Source organism: Notamacropus eugenii, chromosome 5, assembly GCF_028372415.1.
Source record: "Notamacropus eugenii isolate mMacEug1 chromosome 5, mMacEug1.pri_v2, whole genome shotgun sequence".
Classification (NCBI taxonomy): domain Eukaryota; kingdom Metazoa; phylum Chordata; class Mammalia; order Diprotodontia; family Macropodidae; genus Notamacropus; species Notamacropus eugenii.
This window is the reverse complement of record NC_092876.1, coordinates 171795730-171819092: the sequence shown is the minus strand read 5'-3', so window position 1 is coordinate 171819092 and position 23363 is coordinate 171795730. Positions and strand designations below refer to the sequence as shown.

The 23363-nt window shown below is 38.9% G+C and overlaps 1 protein-coding gene across 4 annotated transcripts in view; it reads right to left on the bottom strand.

Annotated features, from left to right (window-relative positions):
• The window catches only part of CCDC15 (coiled-coil domain containing 15), a 54300-nt gene extending 36424 nt beyond the window's left edge, over window positions 1–17876 (bottom strand). For 3 of the 4 annotated variants that reach the window (XR_011967508.1, XM_072611445.1, XM_072611446.1), the window contains exons 1-5: window positions 17575–17876; window positions 17210–17392; window positions 14673–14822; window positions 13001–13204; window positions 3647–3760 (exon numbers count right to left, since the gene is read on the bottom strand). Coding sequence is in view for 3 of the 4 variants with exons in the window: in XM_072611445.1 (XP_072467546.1) it covers window positions 3647–3760; window positions 13001–13204; window positions 14673–14822; window positions 17210–17392; window positions 17575–17724 (801 nt within the window). In the remaining variant the exon portion in view is untranslated. The remainder of the gene's footprint in view (window positions 1–3646; window positions 3761–13000; window positions 13205–14672; window positions 14823–17209; window positions 17393–17574) is intronic. The other variant, XM_072611447.1, reaches the window with a different exon arrangement.
• Between the last annotated feature and the right edge of the window lie 5487 nt (window positions 17877–23363).

Here is a 23363-nt window from a genome sequence, read left to right as displayed (position 1 = left end):
TTCAAAACAATTCCTTTGAGGTAGGTGTTACAGTTATGTCCATTTCATAGATGAAAAAATTGAGGCAGAAAAAGGTTAAATGATTTACCCTGAATCTCACAGCTAGTTAAGTGCCTGAGGCAGGATTTAAACACAGGTTTTCCTGTCAAGTCCAATATTCTATCCAATAAGCCATCCTGTCTTTCTGTTTATATCTGCAAAGCTAAAACAACACTCACAGCTTGAATGACTGTGGTAACAAATACTAAATAGAAGCCTCACATCCATAAATCATTCTTTCAATAAGAGATTCTGAAAGTATAAACATGATGTACCCTTAACATCACCACAACAACTATGAAATTATTCATTATTAACGTAAAAATAATTTCTGAGTGAAAAAATCAACACCAATTAGAAAGGCCTAGAAAAGTGATAGAGCAGCAATAACTTACCAATACAGTAAGTGTACTTTTACATCCCTATAAAAGCTCCATAACAATGTTCTACCTAGATGTTAAAGGAGTCCTTGATGAAAACGAAAGGTGGGCTTCTATAATTTCCTACAACAAATTCCTTCTTAGTCACACTGGTCATTGAAAAGCACAGGAAATAAAGATTTTGCTTTGATTTGCTGATTATAGAATATCAGTTGACTCAGCAGGAAAAAAAAAAAATAAAGCCTAAAATTTAAGGCTTTTCTATGGCAGAAGGGTTTCCCATGTATATGTTGCATATCTTTAAATATGCAATCAGAAAAAATGTTTTGTTTGTTCAATGCTTATTCAATGATCTTTAACCATCAAAATGAAGCATAAAATAGGGAGTTTTCTGTCAAAGTATTGGCCATTATCATGAAGAATGTCTTGCAGAGAATCTAAATAAAGGTATCTCTTGGAGATGGTAAAATCCTCTAGATGGTTCTGTTTGGAGATGTCATTGTGCTGACTGCAACAAGCCACAGAATACTAAGGGGATTTCTCAGAGAAATACAAGACTACTCAAGAGAAGAAAGTGGCCACACTGGAAAAGCTAAATGGATTAAAAATGTCTACTGTCCTAACTATAACACCTAATTGGATGGGTGGTCCAATGGACAGTCCAATATCTTGTACAGGCAGGCAATGTAGATAGATGATGAGGTGGGTTCAGAATTGAATAGATTTTGAGAACCATGAAGCACTTTCAATGATTCCAAGTTGTTTTTTGAAACAAATACCCATTAAAAAATATTATTCTTTTGGTGATACTATATGGCTGCTAATCATAATACATCTCAGTTATCAAGGATATCAACAATTAAACCAGTAGGAAGAGAAAGATGCATTAATGGACATAAGTAGATTGAACTATATTACCAATAATTACTTACATGCAAAAAGTGGGATACAAGTATCACCCAGAAAATTTATGATCAGAAAAAAAAAGGGTGGGCTACTCATATAATTAGAGTGAGGTATGTCAATTGGGCGGCCTGAGGGCTATGTAGACACCCAGAAAATGTTTAAAAAGTACTAGAAGGCCCTCAGAGATCTGCTTAGATAGTCTATGCAAGACTTAGGAAAGGACATAGATAGGAATAGCAAAGGATGAGTAGGTGTGGACTGATTGTAATCTTCATCATTACAGGGAGTAATCACAGATCTACAGAAGGATTCAAGTATATGCTTAAAAAGAAACTAACTTAAGGAATAGTCAGCATAGAACTTAACGACCATTTCTCTCTCTCTCTCTCTTTCTCTCTCTCTCTCTCTCTCTCTCTCTCTCTCTCTTTATATATATATATATATATATATATATATATATATATATATATATATATATATATATATACACACACACACATATATATATATATAAAGGCACTAGATGCTGGAAGTACACACACACACACAAAAAAGAATGGTCTCTTCCCTTAAAAATTTTAAAATCTATGTGGAGGGAGATATAGTGTAAATACAGAACAGTTCCAGAAGGGAGAAGATGCTAAAACAGGGACAAGAGAGTATCAAAAAAAAGTTTCTGCTAAGAAGTGATGCCTGGGCTAAGCCTAGAAGGAAATTAGGGATTCTAAAATGTAGATGTTAAGAGAAAATAAATTTCAGCTATGGGGGCCAGTGTATGTGAAGGTAGATAGAACGCTAATTTCAGGGTGGGAGGAAGAAACAACTAGTAGCACATCTGAATGGACCTCAGAATACATGTATGTTATATATGAATTATATGAAATAAATCTGGAAAGGCTGGGAGCCAGATTGTGGAAGGCCTTAAACAGCAGTGTTAAGAGTTGTATTTCATCCTCAAGGTGAAAGGACACCACTAAAGATTTTTCACCTGGCATAGTAAGACCTATGCCATAAGAAGATTATTTTGACAGTTATAAGGAAAATGTATTAGAGAGAAAAGAGACCAGAATCAAGGACAATTAGGAGGCTATTGCAAAAGTGCAGATAATAGGACATAAGGGCTTTTACTACAATAGTAGCAATATGAGTAGAAAGAAGGGCAATTAAGAAAAGTATCACAAAGACAGAATCAACAAAATTTGGAAACTTATTGAATATGGGAGTGAAATAAAGGGGAAAGTTTAGGATATCTCTAAGGTTACGAATTTGAGTGCTTTAAAGGATAATGCTCTTATCAAGAAATCTGAATTAGTGAGTGGATTTTCAAAGAATTCATACAAATACAAAAAGGACCCACATATACAAAAATATTTAGAGCAGCTCTTTTTGTCATGGCAAAGAAGTGGAAACTGAGAGGATACCTATCAATTAGGAAATGGTTGAACAAGATGTAGTACATGAATGTAATGGAATACTATTGATATTATAAAAAATGATGAGTAGGTGAACTTCAGAAAAACCTGGAAAGACTTATATGAACTGATACTGAGTGAGGGGAGCAGAACCAGGACAACACTGTACACAATTATAGTCACATTACGAGATGAATAACTCTGATAGACTTTGCTCTTCTCGGCAATGCAAGGTTCTAAGACAACTCCAAAAAGCTCATGATGGAAAAAGAATTACAGAGTCTGAATGCAGATTGAAACATCCTATTTGCTCTCTCGTTTTTGTTCTGTTTTTTTTCCTTGTGTTTCTTTCCATTGGTTATAATTCTTTACAACATGACTAATGTGAAAATATATTTACTATGAACGTATATGTACAGCCTATATCAGACTTCACGCTGTTTTGGGGAGGAAGGGAGAGAAAATTGAAAATTCAAAAGCCTATAGAACTGAATGTTGCAAACTAAAACAAATTAAAAAAGAAGCGAGTGAGTAAAGATAATAAATTGAGTTTTAGATGTGTCAAGTTTGACAAGCTGGTAGGACATCTAGAGTATTATATCTGGATTATAACTGGAAATGCAGGAAGTGTTGATATGGTTCAAAGGCTGTAACAGAGAAACTTTAAAAGCCTCTCATCAAGAATTCAAAAGGAATTCTATAAGCTAACACAAGGTGATATGAGTTAAGGATCCAGTCTCAGGAACTTTGAAGAAAATATAAAAGACAACACAGAATGGAATTTTAATCTGCAGACTTGTCAGCTTTAGAATACTCTTTAAACTTAAATCTTTTACATTTATAGTCTCTTTGAGTTCACTCGGAATTGTTATATTTGGCTCAATGGAGTTTCTTAGCAAACTAATTTACCTCTTGGGTAGGGTTACTCTCTGTGCTATCTTCTGAAAATCCTAATGGCTTCTCTCCATCTGTGGTTTTTCGGGAAGCTAGTTGTTGACGGGCTTGCTTCACAGTTTGGCTAAGCTGCCAATGAAAGCAAGGAAAAAAGAAAAAAAAAAAACAAGTGTTAATACCAATAACAACAAGTGTTCTAACACAAAAATAGGCTCCTGCTATTAAATTTATGCCAGACTTATGACGAGGATTATTTTCTCAAGAGATTTTCATCTCATGATAATATTTTTGTATAACAACTTTATTTTCATTATTTCAATTCAGCAATTTTTATTTCATCATTTTATCTTAGAGTCAAGTAAGTTTTTGACATTATATATTTCTACTTCAAATGTGAGTACAAAAAGACCAGAAGCTAAAAGTCTGGATTAACATACACAGCAGCTATTGAATAGATACTTCCTATCTTGAAAGGCAGCAAGGTATAGCATAAAAAACATCCATCCTATTTAGAAGTCAGATCTGTCTTTGAATCTTACCTTAGTCACCTAACTGTGTGAAAATGAGGCAACTTACAACTACTCAGATACTCAGTCCCTCACCTGTAAGAGGGAAATACTTTACTTTTTACTACCAATGTCATAGGGTTATTCTGAAGAAAATGGGTTGCCAACTTTAAAGCTCTGTGTAAATGTACTGTTAGTATTATTGCAATAATCATCCTTCCAAATAGCAAACCTCTGACTAGGAATCCTTCTATCAGCTAGTCCTTGCCAATCTAACTACTTTTGTTATTCCTTATTCATACCCTTCATTTCTAAACAACATTTCAACCCCAAAAAATGTTTTGCTAGCTTCTGTTTACACTCTTCTCTTCCATTTTGGGTTATCGCTTCCCCATTTTTAGATAACAATCCAAACTTTCTTTAAAATCTTTGTTCTAACTTCCTTTCCCCAATTAATGCAGATGATAAGCTCATTATTTTTAATACTATATTCAGCAAAAGGGCTATTACATGGTCCTTTATTAATATTTGTGGCCTAACATTCTGTCTTCACCTACTATACTGGTATTTCTCTATTTATTACTTTTTATTAAAATACAGTTTTTCTCAAATAAGACTATAGGATAATTGATTTAGAATTGGAATCTTCCTATAGGCAAAAAGGATATATAATCAACTATTCCCCTTTATATTCAGCTAAAGACAGCAGCAAATAAGAGTGGATTCTTCCCATGTCATACATTTTAATAGTGGAAAAGTCTTGACCAGTTCAACCATTTGCTAGAATTTTGACACAAAAAAATTTTCCTAAATGAGAAAAACATATAAATTTCTGGCAAAGGAATATGTAAAGATGAAAAAACTTCAGATGATTACTAAACAGTAATCTAAGTTTCAGGTTCCCTTTCTCTTTACCTTTCTGGTCTCCCTGCAGTATACAACCTCTTACTAGATTATAATTGTTTTCAAAGAGTTTTCAAAGAGATTTTGCAAAGAGATCAAGTTTAAAAATTGGCATTTGTCTTCTAAAAGACTTAGATTTCGATGAGCTAGTTTCAGAGTGGCTTAACAAGCTAAGATAAAGCTATTCACAATACATAATGAAGCATACATGTATCTAAGGTTATTAAAAAAGACAGTATCATGAATTATTCTTGCTCTTATTATTTGCCAAGTGGTAGGTAGCACTGCCCTATGCCATGTGGCCAGGGAATCAAAGTCTCCTTTGTAAAAGATCTGCAACAAGAAGTAAAATAAACTTTAAACCTTTATCACAGTCACTACATTGCCTGAAGGAGTATTCTCCAAATTGATCAAGCAAAAAATCCTGGGTGATGTTAATATTTGTAGTCTTTTCTTACTCCATTAACACTCCTTCTCGGACTACAAACAACTAATATTGCTAACATAGGTACAATGACAGATAGTAGGTGAACAAAACAGAATGTATGTACTTTTTGAAATGGCAACTTTACTTATAAAATCATTGGAAATATATTGTATGTAAGGAATTTACTTATATGAAGATGACTGTGATCACTATCTGTGTTTATGTCTGGCTAAAAAATCTAATATGTGACCCAAAGTCCTTTTTGCATTATACCCTGATACGAAACTATGGCAGTGATTTATAAAGCTGAGCAATGACAGAGACTTTGCTTTTGGCTCATTTATCATCTTCATGATGCCTTGGCTTAAAAGTCCACCATTAGGGGCAGGTAGGTGGTACAATGGATAGAATATCAGGCCTGGAGTCAGAAGGACATGAGTTCAAATTTGACCTCAGATGCTTGGGAGCTGTGTGACATTGGGCAAGTCACTTAAGCCCAGCTGCCTTCAAAACAAGAAAAAAAACCTGTAACCTTTATGCAGTTAATATAGGTGATTAAATTACATGCAAATGAATAATTTGGCCTTTTTTTTCATATCTGGAGGTGGTCCTCAGGAAAATCTTAACAAGAAACTACCAGTCTAGTAAACAAAATTAATGCCAACAAGTCTCACCTTCTTCCTAACAGCTACCAATGGCTACCTTCCAGCTGACTCTTACAAAATGTAGTCATCTTCTACTTCATTTATTTCCTAAGCCAGGGGCTCAAAGTATCCAGGTACATCCTTAACAGAGTACTGAATTTAGTTTAAGAATTCAAAGACTGAATTTAGTTTCCAGACTTCAGAAAGAGTTGAGAAATTAAAATTAATTCTACTTTGTAATTTATTCCATATTGTATTGATTTCATATTGTAACTGATTATGTATCTGTTTAAATCCCATTTCTATGTCCTTGAGCTGAACTCAGAAATTTAAGTTTCCCTCTGAGTTAAAGTTATAAACTATACAGTTATAAATTTTAAAGTTATAAACTATATAAAGTTATAAAAAGAAAAGTTGTTACCTCTCATACTAGAAGCCCCGGGAATACTTTGGTAGTCCCCAGAGTACTTCCAGGACATCTACTCATCTTTAAGTACAAGTTAACTAGGTACCATCCCCAAAAGATATGTCCCTCTTTGCCTGTCCTTGTATAATCAGGGGAGTTTTTATCTCTTCCAAAGAGACAGCAAGTTTGGTAGTTTTGATCCCCTCACAAAGGTTACAACATACAGATAGGTCCCACAAAACAATTAACTTTTATAATTGTCAGAGAGGGGCACTGACTAGCCTCATATGAATGCCAGCTCACCTTTCTTAGTATAGCCAATCATAATGTTCCTGTCCTGACCCTAAAACCTATCACTTTTTCTCCATGTCTACTAAGATCCCTTCTTCACTGTGTGTCAATAAAGAGGCTCCCCTCTTCTCATTGGGATTTCTGGCTTTACTGAGGTTACCAGTCTGACTCACTTTGTTAACAATTATACGTGTAACTGTTAATAAACTGATCTTGCTCAAAGCCATGTACCTCAGTTTATCTTTATTAGTTTTATTTGCCACAGGGTGTAAAACATCTACAATGCATAGAGATTGTTTAAAACAACCTATGTAATGAAAAGGTTCTAAAAGAAAAGATCAGAAGTTGATGAAGTTTTTCCTGGAAAAGAAAGGGCTGAAGTAGGGCATGACGGTCTATAAAAGCAAAACTTGTTATGTAGGGAAGAGCAAACAACCTTGCTCAAAGGCTTCTAATATCTATAAAAGAACAAAGCTGACCAATGGGCACTACGGAAACTCCATCCATCCACAGGGCTCATTATCACTTGACTATAGATAACTACAAGGCAAGCCTACTATATCAAGATTGTGTGCTGTCTTAAGGAGAGGGAAGGGGAGAGGAGGGAGAAAAAAATTTGGAACTCAAGAATCTTGTAAAAGTGAATGTTGAAAACTATCTTTGCATGTAATTGGATAAAATAAAATACTATTGGGGGAAGGAAAAAAAAACAAGGCAAGGGCCTAGATCAGGTGCCTTTTTGAAGTCTTTTCTGATATTATGACTCTCTACTCAATCTCATGTGATTTAGGAAACTAGGAAAAGCCAGGTTTGATTCCTCATAGGACCAGAGATCTAGAGCTGAAAGCAGGTTAGTTCTTGGTGTATACTAAGTACCATAAGCTAAGAAAAGTCCAGATTAAGGGAAAAAATAGTCCACTATAATGTGTTGGACCACATGTGACATATGCATTCAGTTCCAGTGACCACATTTTAAGGGGAAAAATGACAAACTATGGAATATTCAGAAAAAAGGCAACCAAGAAGATGGTGAGGGGTCTGGAGACAGTGTCATGAGGAAAGACTTAAACAGGGGCTATTTAAGGAATTATTTCAGATAATTTTAGCTGTCCAATAAAAGAACAAATTGCCACACGAAGTAATGAGTTCCTTGTGACCAGAAGTGCTCAAACTGAGGCTGCATAAATCATAAGTTAGGGAATACTGTAAAAAGAATTCCCACATTGCATAAGAGGTTGTTGGACCATTTGACCTCAAAGGTCTCTTACAAATTCAAAATTCTATGATTCTGTCATCCTAAATCACAACAGAGCCGATAATTTCAAGAAACCTAACAGCAGGATAACTTTCATTATTAACCTCAATGTGTAACAAAGCTTCAGGCTTTTTAAACAGGTCTGGGAGAAATGGAAAAGCAAGTTCTTGAATGTTTCTATAATAAAGATAATAGCCAGTGATGTCTACTGGATTAAAAATTACAAGAAAGATAAGATCAGGATGCATATATTTACTTTTTTTAGTGCATGCTTTCTTTATACAACTGAATTTGGTTTACATACGCATAATAATTAAGGCTACTTTACTGAAAATTTTTACAAATGGCCAACTTGCTTCAAAGAAATTAAAGGGAAGATATGTAATAGGCTGCTTTAAAGATTCTTTATCATTTAGCCCAGTCTTGCTATCCAATTTTATTTCCATCTACTTTTATATTCAACATGAAGGCGACTGCATAAGATGAAAAACTGTAAGGCAAAATTGGTGATGAAGACAAAACAAGAAGATTCTTGACAAACGTAATGAAATAATCAACTGGCTGCATAAGAACCAGACTGCTGAGAAGGGAGAATTTTAGCATCAGCAGAAAGAATTGGAGGTTTGCAACCCCATCATTACCAAGCTGTACTAGAGCGTAAGGGGCATACTAGGAGCCATGCATGGTGGGTTCCCATGGGGTAGAGCAGCCCCTTTCTGGAGGTGCTGCTTCTGAACCCACCATTGAAGGGGTCAACTAAATGCATCAGAAGAAAGAGCATTCCAGGGGGGCGGAACCAAGATGGCAGAGGAGAAAGACATACATATACTAGCTCTTCCCACACAGCCCACAAAATACCTGTAAAGAAAGACTCAACAAATTCTAGAGCAGCAGAAGTAGAGAACAATAGAGTGGAGGAGATTTCCAGCCCAGGGTGACCTGAAAGGATGACAGGAAACGTCTGTCGCACCTGAGTGGAGTCCAGTCAGCCTTGGCTCTGGGAGGAGGACTCAAGCAGGCCTTGGGGGTGGAATCCCCAGTTGCAGTAGCAGCAGTTTACAGATCCCTCAACCCACAGGCACCAAAGGTCAGTGACAGGATTTTTTCAGCTGACCAGGAAGAGAGAAGGGCCTTCCCATAGCTCCAGCCTCAGGCACAGAGGCCTCAGCCACAGAAGCCCCTACACCCCGCATCCATTGTTGGATCGTAAAAGCCCTGGGGGCACTGAGCATCTAATTCCTACCTCAGCCCTGTGCAGAGGCCTTGCAGCAGCTGATCTTTATCTCACACTGAATGGCAGCCCTGCCCCTGCAGCTTATCTGAATCTTAGCCCACCAGCGCTGGCTTGGTGGAACTGGAGGCCAGGTAGTTGTGGAGAGGAAACTAATACTCACAGATTCTGAGCACAAAAGTTTCTTGTTGTTCCCAGACCAGTATACATGCTTGATTGTGCCACCTTGGAGGAACTGAGATCTTACAGATTCCCAGAGTATACCCTCCTCTTGACAAAGGACCCAAAAGTCAAGTAACTGGTTGGGACAATGCCCAAAAAAGGCAAAAAAAATAAGACTGTAGAAGGTTATTTTCTTGGTGAACAGATATCTTCTCCCATCCTTTAGGATGAGGAATAACAATGCTTACCATCAGGGAAAGACATAAAAGTCGAGGCTTCTGTATCCCAAACATCCAAAATAAATATTCAATGGGCTCAGGCCATGGAAGAGCTCAAAAAGGATTTTGAAAATCAAGTAAGAGAGGTGGAGGAAAAATTGGGAAGAGAAATGAGAGAGATGCAAGAAAAGCATGAAAAGAAAGTCAACAACTTGCTGAAGGAGACCCAAAAAATGCTGAAGAAAATAACACCTTTAAAAATAGGCTAACTCAATTGGCAAAAGAGGTTCAAAAAGCCAATGAGGAGAAGAATGCTTTAAAAAACAGAATCAGTCAAATGGAAAAGAAGGTTCAAAAGCTCACTGAAGAAAATAGTTCTTTAAAAATTAGAATGGAACAGATGGAGGCTAATGACTTTATGAGAAACCAAGAAATCACAAAACAAAATCAAAAGAATGAAAAAATGGAAGATAATGTGAAATATCTCATTGGAAAAACAACTGACCTGGAGAATAGATCCAGGAGAGACAACTTAAAGATTATGGGACTACCTGAAAGCCATGATCAAAAAAAGACCCTAGACATCATCTTTCATGAAATTATCAAGGAAAACTGCCCTGATATTCTAGAACCAGAGGGTAAAATATTGAAAGAATCCACTGATCACTCCCTGAAAGAGATCCAAAACCAGAAACTCCTAGGAACATTGTAGCCAAATTCCAGAATTACCAGGTCAAGGAGAAAATACTGCAAGCAGCCAGAAAGAAATAATTTGAGTATTGTGGAAATACAATAAGGATAACACAAGATCTAGCAGCTTCAACATTAAGGGATCGAAGGGTGTGGAATATCCCAGAAGTCAAAGGAAGTGGGACTAAAACCATGAATCACCTACCCAGCAAAACTGAGTAAAATACTTCAGGGGAAAAAATGGTAATTCAATGAAATAGAGGACTTTCAAGCATTCTTGATGAAAAAACCAGAGTTGAAAAGAAAATTTGACTTTCAAACACAAGAAGCAAGAGAAGCATGAAAAGGTAAACAGGAAAGTGAAATCATAAGGGATTTACTAAAGCTGAACTATTTAGATTCCTACATGGAAAGACAATATTTGTAACTCTTGAAACTTTTTTCAGTATCTGGGTAGTTGGTGGGATTATACACATACACACACACACATACAGAGAGAGAGAGAGAGAGAGAAAGAGAAAGAGAGAGAGACAGAGACAGAGAGCACAGGGTGAGTTGAATGAAGGGATCATATCTAAAAAAATGAAATTAAGGGGTGAGAGAGGAATATATTGGGAGGAGAAAGGGAGAAATGGAATGGGGCAAATTATCTCTCATAAAAGAGGCAAGAAAAAGACTTTTCAATGGAGGGAAAAAGGGTAAGGTAAGAGGGGAAATGTGAAGCTTACTCTCATCACATTTGACTCAACGAAGAAATAAAATGCACACTCATTTTGGTATGAAAACCTATCTTACAATACAGGAAAGTGGGGGAGAAGGGGATAAGCAGGGTAGAGGGGATGATGGAAGGGAGGGCAATTGGAAGATGAAGCAATTAGAAGTCAACACTCTTGGGGAGGGACAAGGTCAAAAGAAAGAATAGAAGAAACAAGGGGCAGGATAGGATGGAGGGAAATATAGTTAAGTCTTTCACAACATGATTACTATGGAAGTCATTTGCAAAACTCCACATATATAGCCTATATTGAATTGCTTGCTTTCCCATTAAGGATGGGTGGGGAGGAAGGAAGAGAAGCTGGAACTTAAAGTTTTATGAACAACTGTTGAGTAGTATTCTTGCATACAACTGGGAAATAAGAAATACAGGTAATGGGGTACAGAAATTTATCTTGCCCTACAGGACAAAAGAGAAGAGGTGGATAAGGGAAGGGAGGGATGTTAGAAGGGAGGGCAGATTGGTGGTAGGAGTAATTAGAATGCTTGGCGCTTTGGGGTGGGGGGAAGGGAGGAATGGGGAGAAAATATGGAACTCAAAATTTTGTGGAAACATATGTTGAAAACTTAAATAAATTCAATTTAAAAAATGCCATAAATCATTATTAGAGAAATGCAAGTAAAACAACCGAGGTACCCCCCCCACACACACACCTATCAGATTGGCTAATATGACAATAAAGGAACATAACAAATGTCTGAAGGGATTTGGGAAAACTAGGACGGTAAAGCACAGTGGTTGGGAGTTATGAACTGATTCAACCATTCTGGAGAGCAATTTGTACCTACGACAAAGGACTATAACACTGTGCATCCCCTTTGACCCAGTAATACTACTACTAGGTCCGTATATTAAAAATAAAAAAAGGAAAAGGACCGACATGTATAAATACATTTTTAGCAACTCTTTTGGTTGCAAAGAATTGGAAATTGAGGGGATGCCTATTAACTGGGACACAGCTGAACAAGTTGTGGTATATGATTGTAATGAAACACTTGTGCTATAAAAAATGACAAGCAAGATGCTTTCAGAAAAACTTGGAAAAACTTACATGAACTGATACAAAGTGAAGTGAGAAGAACCAGAACAGTGTACACTAAGTAACAGCAATATTGTATTATGATCAACTGTGAATGACAACTATTTTCAACAATTCAAAGATCCAAGATAATTCTGAAGGACTTTTGATGAATAATGCTATCCATTTCCAGAGAAAGAACTGATGGAATTTGTATGCAGAACAAAACATATATTTTTTTTAACTTTATTTTCTTGTTATTTTGGTTTTTGTTCTGTGTTTTTTATAATGTGACCAATATGGAAATAATGCTTTGCGTTATCAAATTGCTTGCTTTCTCAAGGATAGGGAGGGAAGTAGAGAATTTGGAACTCAAAATTTTTTAAAATGAATATTAAAAATTCTTTTTACATTACACCCCTTTCCAAACTCTCAAATATTATTTAAAGGGTGATGCAACAGCCTAAGAAAGCAATGTATAAGTATACAAAAAAAGAAACTGCATATATAGGAACATGGAGCCTAACTATACTGTGTCATGTTTATAACTTGTTACGGCATGAATTCAAAAGCACCAAGTGTGCAAAATAAAATTACTGAATATTGCTTTAATAAAAACATTTAAAAATACAAATGTGATATCTGAGGTTTTATCCTACTTCACACAACTATTTATAATCAAATAAAACAATATATGTAAAACACTCTATAACCATAAAGTATCCTAATCATGAAAATTCACATATGTACAGTGTTTTAAGTATTTACTTGTCTATATAGAGGAGTTGTAATAGTTTGGGTTTGAGATGCACTGGACATATTAAGTATTGTGAATGTACTTACAGCCAGGGCCTGCTGTTGGAATGTTCCATTTTCATCATTTTCTTCCTCTTCACTATCACCAAGAGTCTGAGTAGGCAACAAGCTGGGACCAGTACTTCTTATAGCACTTTGCAAACTGCTCTGATAAATGCTTTTGCTACTTTTAGGGGTCAAGTGTGGGGCTGAATCAGAAGACTGCATTGCTACAGTGCTTTCTTTTAATGCCTATACATGGAAGAAAGGACACAGTGAGTCTCCAACCTAAGTGCCACAAATATTACCTTTGTTCACTGAATTCCTCAAAGTCCAAAAGTACTTTAGAGATTTTCTTTTTTGCTATCCTGTGGAATTTTAAGGCAAGTATTTAGCAGCCTTATTATATCATGACTATCACAGATATCCTTCAGGGTTGTCCTACACCCTCTTCTCATCTTTCTCTACTACTTCACTTGGTGATCTCATCACCTTTCAAAAATTTAACTTCTATTTCTCTGCTTCTAATTTTCAAATCTACCTATCCTGCTCCCAACCTCTCTAGTGACCTACATACAGTCTTGCATCTCCAACTGTCTTTCAGCCATCTTGTACAGTATGTCCAGTAGACACCTTAAACTCTACAGGTCCAACATTGAATTATCTGTTCCCCAAACCGTACTCTCCCCACTAACTCCCCATTACTGTAGGGGGCCACACCATCCTCCAGTCCCACAGGTTCACAACTTGGGTGTCACTGTGGTCTTCTCACTCATCTCTTCATCACCTATATCCAATCCGTTGCCAACACCTGTTGATTTCACCTTTGCAATCTCTCTCTTCTCTGACACTGTCACCACTCTAGTGCAGGCCCTCATCACCTCCCACCTGAATTATTGAAATAGCCTGCTGGTGGGTCTGCCTGCTTTATATCTCTCCCTACTCCACTCCATCTTCCATTCAGCCGTCAAAGTGATTTTTCCAAAGCATAGATCTGATCATGTTACCCCTCCTACTAAATAAACTCCAGTGACTCTCTAATGCTTTCAAAAGAAAATCCTCAGCTTGGCAATCACAGCCCTTTACAACCTATCCCCCTATACCTTACTCCCCACTACGTACTCCTCAATCTGTGACAATGGCCTCCTGGCTTTTCCACGAGCAAGACAATCTATCTCTTGGCTCTAGGCATTTTCTCTGACTGTCCTCCATGCATGGAATGCTCTCCCTCCCTCCTCTCCCATCTACTCACTTCTTTGACTTTCTTTAAGTCTCAACTAAAATCCCATCTTCTACAGGGAGCCTTTCCCAAACCTTCTTAATTCTTGTGCCTTCCCTTTTAAAATTATTTCCTATTTATCCAGTACATAGTTTATTTGTACACATTTGTTTGTTTGCTGTCTCCCCCATTAGAAGGTGAGCTCTCTGAGGGCAGGGATTTGTCTTTTGCCTCCTTTTGTATCCTCAGTACGTAGCACAGTGTAGTGAATAATAAACGTTTATAGATTGATTTTAAAAAATCAGAAATTGTGATACAATTTGGGCCACACAGTGAGTCCATGATGTGCTAGTAATAGAACCCAGGTTCCCTAATTAGTGGTTTTCTGTTCAAAGTTACACCAAACAGGCCTCCAAAGCCAAGCATATAGTAGAAAACCTTTAATATTTGTTCTTTTCTATTTCTGAGCAAACCCTTATTGAGAGCCACTCCTGAACTTACTGCTTCATAGGATTTCTGAAGCTGCTGCTTTTTTCTTCGCCTCATTTGCTGATTGACTCTGTTTTTCACCTGTTCCTGAAAGTGTTTCAGAGCTTCTTCTTTCAATCGTTGTTGTTCCTTTAATTCTTCTTCTAACTGAGATGCTGAAAACTAGGAGACAAAAGAAAGAAAATGAGCTTCATTTCCTAGGCAGCTGGGCCTATCTAGACTCTCCTATCACAAGTTGGAAAAAAAATTAGGATAAAACACTGATATTATCATAGATTATCATTTTCAAGGTTCAAAGATCAAAATTCCTTTGAGAATAAAGAGATGGATGGGGCTCAGAAATGTGGAATTTAGTACAGCTTTAGCAGCTCAGGTACCTGAACCAAATGAACTAAAAACTTAAATGGAAATAATTTGCTGAATTCCAAAGCAAACTATTTTTTAAACTGAATTGACAAGTCATTTTTAAAAATATAGAATGAATTAATTCTAACCCAAACTCAGCCTATACACTTATCAAAACTATAAACAGTCTAAGCATTCTCAAGAACACGATCTAAACCATATTTCATTAGGATTGTGTCTCTGATTAGCATTCCCTTCTCCACATCATGATTATCATTATTATTTCCCTCGAATTGATACAAACTTTCCCTATATTTATCAATTAATCAATAAGCATTTATTACAAATGTTTACACTGTGTGCCAGTCACTATGGCTACAAATACAAAGTGTACCTACCCTCAAGGAATTTATATCCTATTAGGAGACAACATGTACATATAAGTATATACAGATTATATATCTATTTATACATATATACCTATATACACAGAGAATAAATACAAGAAATATATATGTATATACAAGAAAATTATGGATGCAAGGAGGGCACTAGCAAATAGAGGAATAGGAAAGGCTTTTCATAGAGGAGGTATTTGAGCAGAGTCTTGAGGAAGAAGTGGGGTCTATGAGGTAAAAATGAGAAGGAAATGTAATACATGCAGGAAGGACAGGAAGAACACAGGCATGATGACAGGAGATGGAGTGCCAAGTATGACCAACAACTTGGCCCCAATGTATCTTTCCAGCTTCATCCACTACTTCACTTTCCAAACTCTCAAAACCAAATTACTTTTGACTCACCTCTTAAAATACATGACATTGAGGAATCTATGTGTGCGAATACGGTCAAATAGGAAGTTAGGGAGGGACATATTTGGCAACTCCAAAAAAGCTGTCACCCAATTTGGAAATCTCCATTATCTTTAGCTCCTTGCTCTCCCACCACACTAATAAGTCAACAAGTCCTATTAATTCTTCTTAACTTCTCCAAATTGACAACATCACAGAATTAAGAACTGACAGACATTTAGAGATACAATTCAATCCACTCATATTACAGAGGAGAAAATTAGGAACTAGAGAATTAAGTGACATATCTAATAAAGGTCATATGCATAATACAGAATTTCAGATTTAGAGAAATTTGAAGCCCATCTATTCCAATCCAAACCTAAACAAGAATCCCCTCAATTCCAGACAAGTGGTCCTTCAGTGCCTTTCAAGAGCAGACATTTACTACTGTATCCTAATGAAGCCAATTCAACTTTTGGATAACTGTTATTTTTTTCCCTTTACATCCTTCTATCCAACTTTCAAACAGTACTGCTAATTCTGCCCTTTCTGGGCCAATGTCTGTTTTTTTTCCCCATTGAACTTTACATTTACTGATTCTACCACACAGGACAGGATTTATAACTAATCAAGATCATTATCATGCCAGCATTCTTACCATCCAGTTGAAGAAACTAAAAGTCAAGAGAGGCTGGGTGATTTTCCCAAGGTCACAAAGGTTGTAATTAGCTGACCCAAGATTTACACCTAGGTTTTTTTAGACTACACACACAAGGTAGATGTCCATGGATTGATGAACAGCTAAATAAATTGTGGTACATGAGCGTGTTGGGATATTACTGTGCTGTTAAAAAAACAACCTATAGTCCTGGAAAAATATATGTGAATGTACACAAAGTGAAGTAAGCTGGATTAGGAAAGTAATTTGAACTACAATGAAGATGGGAAGGACAAACATGGAAACTGAAGGCTGTGTAATTATAATGACCATGAACTTGGAAAGGAGTCTAGCAGATTTTCCCAGTATCTACATAACATTCAAGTCTCAGTAAGGGGGTGAATCAAGGATGGCTTCAGGGGTTCTTCCGTGTCCTAAGACCCTTTGCTTTTATTCGTAAACTTCACCCCTTTTATCGACCGTCTTTTGTTTCCTCCAGTTTATCATCTGAGGGGAAGGGGCGGTGTGGTCTTAAGTAAGGTGGGGCTCATTCTAGAAACTGGTCCATGGCCTTGCACCCTGGGGGTGCTCAATAAAGGTTAACATCATCATGCGGCTGCCATCATTTCAGCACCCCTTCTACGAAGACATCCTTACTTGCCTAAACCCGAGGGGAGACCCGGGCAGCCCGGCGGTTCAGGGGGGCCCCCCGCCCCCACCCCCGCCCCATTTCGGCCAGAAGCGGCACTCACAGACGCCGGGGCTTCCTCACCACCAGGGGAGGCACACTCCACCCAAGCCCCAACAGGCGCCACCGCCTCATTCCTCTCGGCCAGCACGGCCAGCAGGGCCCGGTTCTTCTCAAAGGTTTGCTCCACCCACGGGGCACATCGAGACTTTCGGGTCGGTGCCGGCTTTAGAGACCTCCGTGACTCCTGCTCGGAAGGAAAACATCAGCTGGGAACCGATAAACCCACGCTAGGGCGGGGCCCCTGGGGGCGCGATGGGACCAGAGTGGGACAAGGAGCGGGACTGGGGAGGGGCGGCCTGGGGTCCCACGGTAGGAAGCGGGGCGGGGGAAGAGCCGGACCCGCCGGGGCCGGAAAGGGAAGAGAACCTGGACGCGGGCAAAGACAGACGAGTGTTTGGTGAAGACAGGAGGATGTCGGCGTCCAGAAGGCCCGGGACATAAGACAGCCCGGCCTGGCGGCGGCCCCCGAACCCCGCCCTGGGTCAGGGAAAGCTGCTGCAGGCCGGGGCGAGCCATCAGGAGCCCAAACCCAAGAGCGGAAAGAGAGGTAAGGCACTCCAACCGCTCAACCGCCGCTTTCTATTTCGGCGCCCCGCCCAAGCAGCATCTGTGCTCCCACCCCTTCCGGGCCCCGCCCTCCTTCCGGGCAGCCGAGCGGGCCTCCGCTTGCACTGCTTCCGGTTCCTGCAGGGCGGGACCTACGCTTCCCGTGGGGGCGGGGCGGCCCCAGTCCTTTGTCCGCGGCTGCATGCTGTGGGGGGCGCTGTAGTCCGCTCTCTGCATGGTCAGGGCAGGGCCGGGCTCCAGACTCCTTTTCCCTGAGATGCTATTTTCTTCTGCCCAGAGAGGGGAAGGGGACGCACATCCTTCATTTTGGAGCCGCCTGCCTTTTAGGAAAAGAAGTCCCCAGACAGTTTGAAGTTTCATCTGCCTTATTAACATTTTCTCCATCACCTGCTTAAGTCTAGGCAATCAAAACAATAAATCTGGCGAGGATGGGCAGCTTTAGATTCCAAAGCCTGATGTTCGTCCTGAATGTTTCTCCATTGGCCCTGCAGAGGGTTTGAGCCGAAGTCAGCACGTTCTGGCTTGTAGGGTAAGTGGGAGCAAGAGCAGGTGACAAAATGAATGCCAAAGAGTGGTCCTGTAAAACTAAGGAGAGGTGTTCGACCCCCAAGCTCGGAATGAGCTGAGGTTGGCCATGAGTGCCAACGGAAGTGATAGCTTTTTTTTTAAGCCACCTGTAGGAAGGAGGAGATGCCAGGAAGTAACAGGACCACTACTTGGGGAAGATGTTTACAAGCAACAGAAAAATCAGAACTACCCCATGGTTATTTTATTTCCATCGTCTTGGCCAAAGATGGCACTCTGTGCTTTGGCAGGGAGGGAATAAAAATGGTTACTAGGGCACTGAAATCCTAGAAAAACGAGCAGATGGTGTGTGATCATCTCCTGCACCCAGTGAGTTCAGGCCACCAATGCTGCATGTACAAAACCTAGTATTCTGAGAAAAAAAACAACCCCCCCCAGCCAATGTGATAGCTGAGTTACGGTTGTAAATGTTTAAACTGGGGCTGAGACTGGGAAGGGAGGATCAGGAAGGGTACTGTAAGACTGAAGAAGTACAGATGTTATCCCAGTTTTCAAAAGAGGATGGACTCTGCAGACTACTGGCCAGTGAGCTTTTATCTCTGGCAAAATTCTAGAAGACACTGTTAACATGATTTAGAGTGAGCATTTAGGAAAGGAAGTGTAACTTCATCAAGAACAGGTCATACAAAACTAGATTACTCATTTCTCTTCTTTTTTTTTTTTTTTTTTTGCCATGCCACCGCCTGAATATACTTCTTCCCCTTTCCCCAACTATGGGATTAGCAGTCAAAACAAATCAACATTATCCTTCTAAGAAAGCAATTTCCCTATAGCTCCTCTTGTCACCTAGACCCAAACCTCTGCTCCAGGCAACCAGGACCCTATATATGTTGTCTTCCCCTCTTAGAGCCTAAGCTTCTTGAGGGAAGGGGCTGTCTTGCTTTTTTGAATTTTATCTCCAGTGTTTAGCACAGTGACCGGCACTGAGTGAATGCTGAATAGTTTTAAAATTTCATTTTGAGAGAGTAATTGGAGTTGTAATGAAGAGGATTCTGAGACCCCAAAAATACCAAGGCAGGGTCACCTGGAATGAATTCACATACTCAAACTATCTTTCAGTCAAGAGACAGTTTATTGTAATGCCAGTAGGAATGGGTGAATTTTTTTTTGGGGGGGGGAAACTTGCACCCTAATGAGGGTAAATCTAGAACTTATATTGAAAAGAGGCATGGGAAAGGAATGCTAGGGATGCTAATTAAGTAATCTAAGGTTCCAGGTGTCTTTAGGAGCGGTGGATGGGAAAGTGTAGGAAGTATACCAGACTTTGGGGAAGTTGTCAGAGGCGTAGACCTGGGGATCTGACAGGAGGAAGAGTCCTTGGGCCAGCCTGGGAAAAAAATCCTTGGGCCATGCAACCCTCTGTTTGTTCTGATAAGAAAATGTATTCTGCAACAAGAGAAAATTTCCTGATATGGCAGGAGCCTACTAAGAAATTGAGAGGCTTCCAGAGACATGATCATCAGTAGATGAGAGGAATGCTGTAGACAGTATATTTGGACTTTAGCAGACCATTTGACAAATTCTCTGATGCTATACTGGTGGATGAGATGAAGGGATGTGGCTAGTGATAGTGACAGTACAGTTAGTGGATTCAAAACTAATTACGTAACCAGACCCAGAGAGTAGGCATTAATAACTCATTAACATCAACTTGAACAGTCATCTCTACTGGAGGGCATTAGCCCTCTGCTGCTGTTCAATGTTTTTAATCAGTAACTAGTGAAATTGCAGGTGTACTAATGCTTTGATTTATAATTGCTTCTAAATTATTCATATGTTTATATTGTCTCAATTTCACTAAGCTCTTTGAGGATGGATAGTTACATGTATTACTTTTGTAGTACCTTACCATCAACTCAGGTTCTTGGGATTTATCATCTATTCAATCTCTGCTCATATGCCCCAGTTTTTTTTCTGAGTTTTGCTCCTGTAAAAGCAGGGACTCCGACATACGCAGGAGGGCCTGCTGTACAGGTTCTTTGATCTGCTTTTCTAAAAGGAAAACAATTTTTGAGGGGTCAACAATCACTTTAATCAAACACATGTATCACTCCCTTAGTTCAGGGGAAAAAGTCAGCACCCTGAACTTCAGAGAAAATACAGAGAAATAGAGATCAACAGACATGGCTTCCAACTGTCTGCCATAAGCAATACATACATCATAAATCAACAGACAAATCCAACTGTCTGACTATTACATGCATACACAGTTACCAGAGAGAGAAGCACCAACATCTGGGTTTTCAAAGCTGGGGGGCTCCTTAACAGCTGCCCTTAATAGCCTTAATCATCTGGCCTAACACTTGACAACAAAAAGTAAGCCCCAAAGTAAAACTTCACCTCAGAGTATTAATACATTTTTTAGAGCCAGAAGGCATCCCAATCCTTGAGAACCAGTGCCTCATTAACAAAAGGTGTAAGCCTTCCTACAAATCTTCCCCAATCAAACTCCTCTTAGTGGGCAAGCCCATTAATGGGTGGGGAAGATCTTCCCATTAAGAAGCAAAATTGTATTAACAATAAGCAAAAATGCATTATCAATACAGCTCCTACCAGTTAGAATTGATGAATTAATCACTTGATATAGTAGTAATGCAAAAGGACATTTACTTAAAATAGAATGCAAGGTATATAAGAGATAAGAAATAAGTATTAAATACTCCTGCCATCCATTTTACAAACTACAAACTCCCAGAGTGTGGAATATTTTTATCTCTGCTCCTAAGTCAACTTACCAGCCCAATACCATAAATTAGGAAAATGAGAAACACAGGTTTATTTTTGGACACAAAGAGAATAGCCCATTCTCTCAGAATTCCTTAAGTTTTTATACAAGTATTTGTATTTAAGCTGTAAGATAACATCGAATCATCTAGTTCAACCCCTATCTTATACATGAAAAAATTGGGACCCAGAATGTTCTCACAGCATCTTAAATAGGTCAGTTGTGCCATTGTAATGCTTAAAAGGTAATTAGCTTCCTTGAGGTCACATGGGTAGCAAATGGTAGAACCAGAATTTGAACTTGGGTGTTAGCAACTTGTTCAACAATTGAACTCACGCATTTCAGTGTCTGAATGCGTCCTTTCAGCACCAGATCTGCAAAACATTTGTCTTGAGGCTATGTTTTTTTCAGAATAGGAACCACAGCTAGGAGGGCAAATGCAGTTGTTGTTCTGGTTTTCCTTTATATGCTATCTTCTCCAGTTGGAACATAAGCTCTTTAAGGGCAAGGTCATCTTGCTTTCCAGTTGTTTTTTAAACCCCAGTGCTAGATACATAGCAAGTACTTATTAAATATGTTTTTCTTTCATTTAATTTCAACACAGAAGACAGAAAGTCTCCTTTTAGTAGCAACATGTTTGTGAGGGAATCTCCTACTTTTGCATCCATTTTCAAACCTCTTTTCCAGTTGTCTGCTGGATTCTTCTTATATTCTGTCTCTCTCACAAGAGGTACGACCTGCCAATGCTTCCCTCCAACTAGAAGCTATATTGGGAGTAGTGTCATCACTAGGTATGCTCCTTACAGACTTACGGAGGATGTAGTTCCCAAAAAACAAATGTCTTGTATTTCCCTCCAACCAGATTCCATATTGAGCTCTGCATAGGCTTGGAAGGAATATAGTTCCTAAGGAGAATGTGCCCCTTGCTGTGTGTAAATCCTCCTCATCTCTTTCCACCCAAAACCTGGTACATAAAGTGCTCTGAATATATCAGACTTATTGCCTCACTTCCATCTCTTGTACCACAATACTTAGAGGGAAGGCTAGTGCAATGGGTTGGGAGTATGTCCTTCCACATGGCATGGTTAGTAGAATAGGATGGATACTCTTTTAGGGTCTAGAAGAAAATTAATAATGAGGCAAGGGTTGGGCTAGTTTGGTAACATTCCCCATGATTTTTTAACTTACTTGTCTTTGGGCACTGAAGCTTAACAAGAGCTCTAGAGATATTCTTCAAAGTGTCCTCACAGCATCTTAAATAGGTCAGTTGTGCCATTGCAATGCTTAAAAGGCAATTCATTTCCCTCTTTTTGTTCCTCTCAAGAGTTGCTGAACAGGGCACTTTTAGCAACCATGGACATAAGCTGGAGTCATATTCAGCATCTGAAAGGGAGATTACTCAGTTTTCTTGAGCTGAAATAAATGTTCCCCACCTCTCCCTACATTTATCAAGACCCCATAAATGCCCTTATTTCACTCACAGAAATTCATACCTTTTCTGAGACCCCCGTTCTTCTCCTGTGGCCCCTCTTCTTTTAGGGAATCCATATCTCTGCTCTCTGAGCCTCACACCCGTCCCAGTGACAACCAACCCTTTCACATCCTCAGAACTCCATACCTCTCCAGAGCTCTGTACGCAGCAAAGCCTGAGAAGATGATAAGAAGGGTGGTTCTGAAAGATGAGGCAAAATGAAGGGATGAGATTTGTTTTAGTTTTTAGCTCATCTCCTTCTTTTAAGAATGCTGGGGTAGTGGGAATGACCTTTGGTAACCTGAAGTTTAAAAAACTCTTTGAAGGGGGCCATTCTTCCCTGTCCATTCTTAGTCAAAAATAAACAAACAAAAAATATCCACCCTTGTTTTGTTTCAAAAAAGAGCCAGCTAATCTGTCCCTTGTTTGGTGGTTGCTGGAGCAGCATAGCCCTGCCCACTCTCTATACAAAGCTGCACAAAAATTCCTTGTTTCCTAGACAGGGCTCTGTAGCTCTGCAAAAGCCTTGGTATTTGCCTCTCAATTTATTTCTCTCTGTTCTGGTAAATCAAACCCACAGCAGGGTCCTATTACTACAAGTTCACTAGAGCAATGGTTTATGAGACTGAGTGAAGGGAAAATGCCCTGAGGTACCTTTGTGGGAGGTTAGGGAGCTAGGGGAGAGAGTAACCCTTGGAGTCAGAGAATAGTTAGGTGCATCATGTACTCATACATCTCTGAAAGTGTACTGGGGGTGGAGTGAATGTAAGTTTTTTCAGGTTTTTCTGAAAATATCTCCTTTTTCAT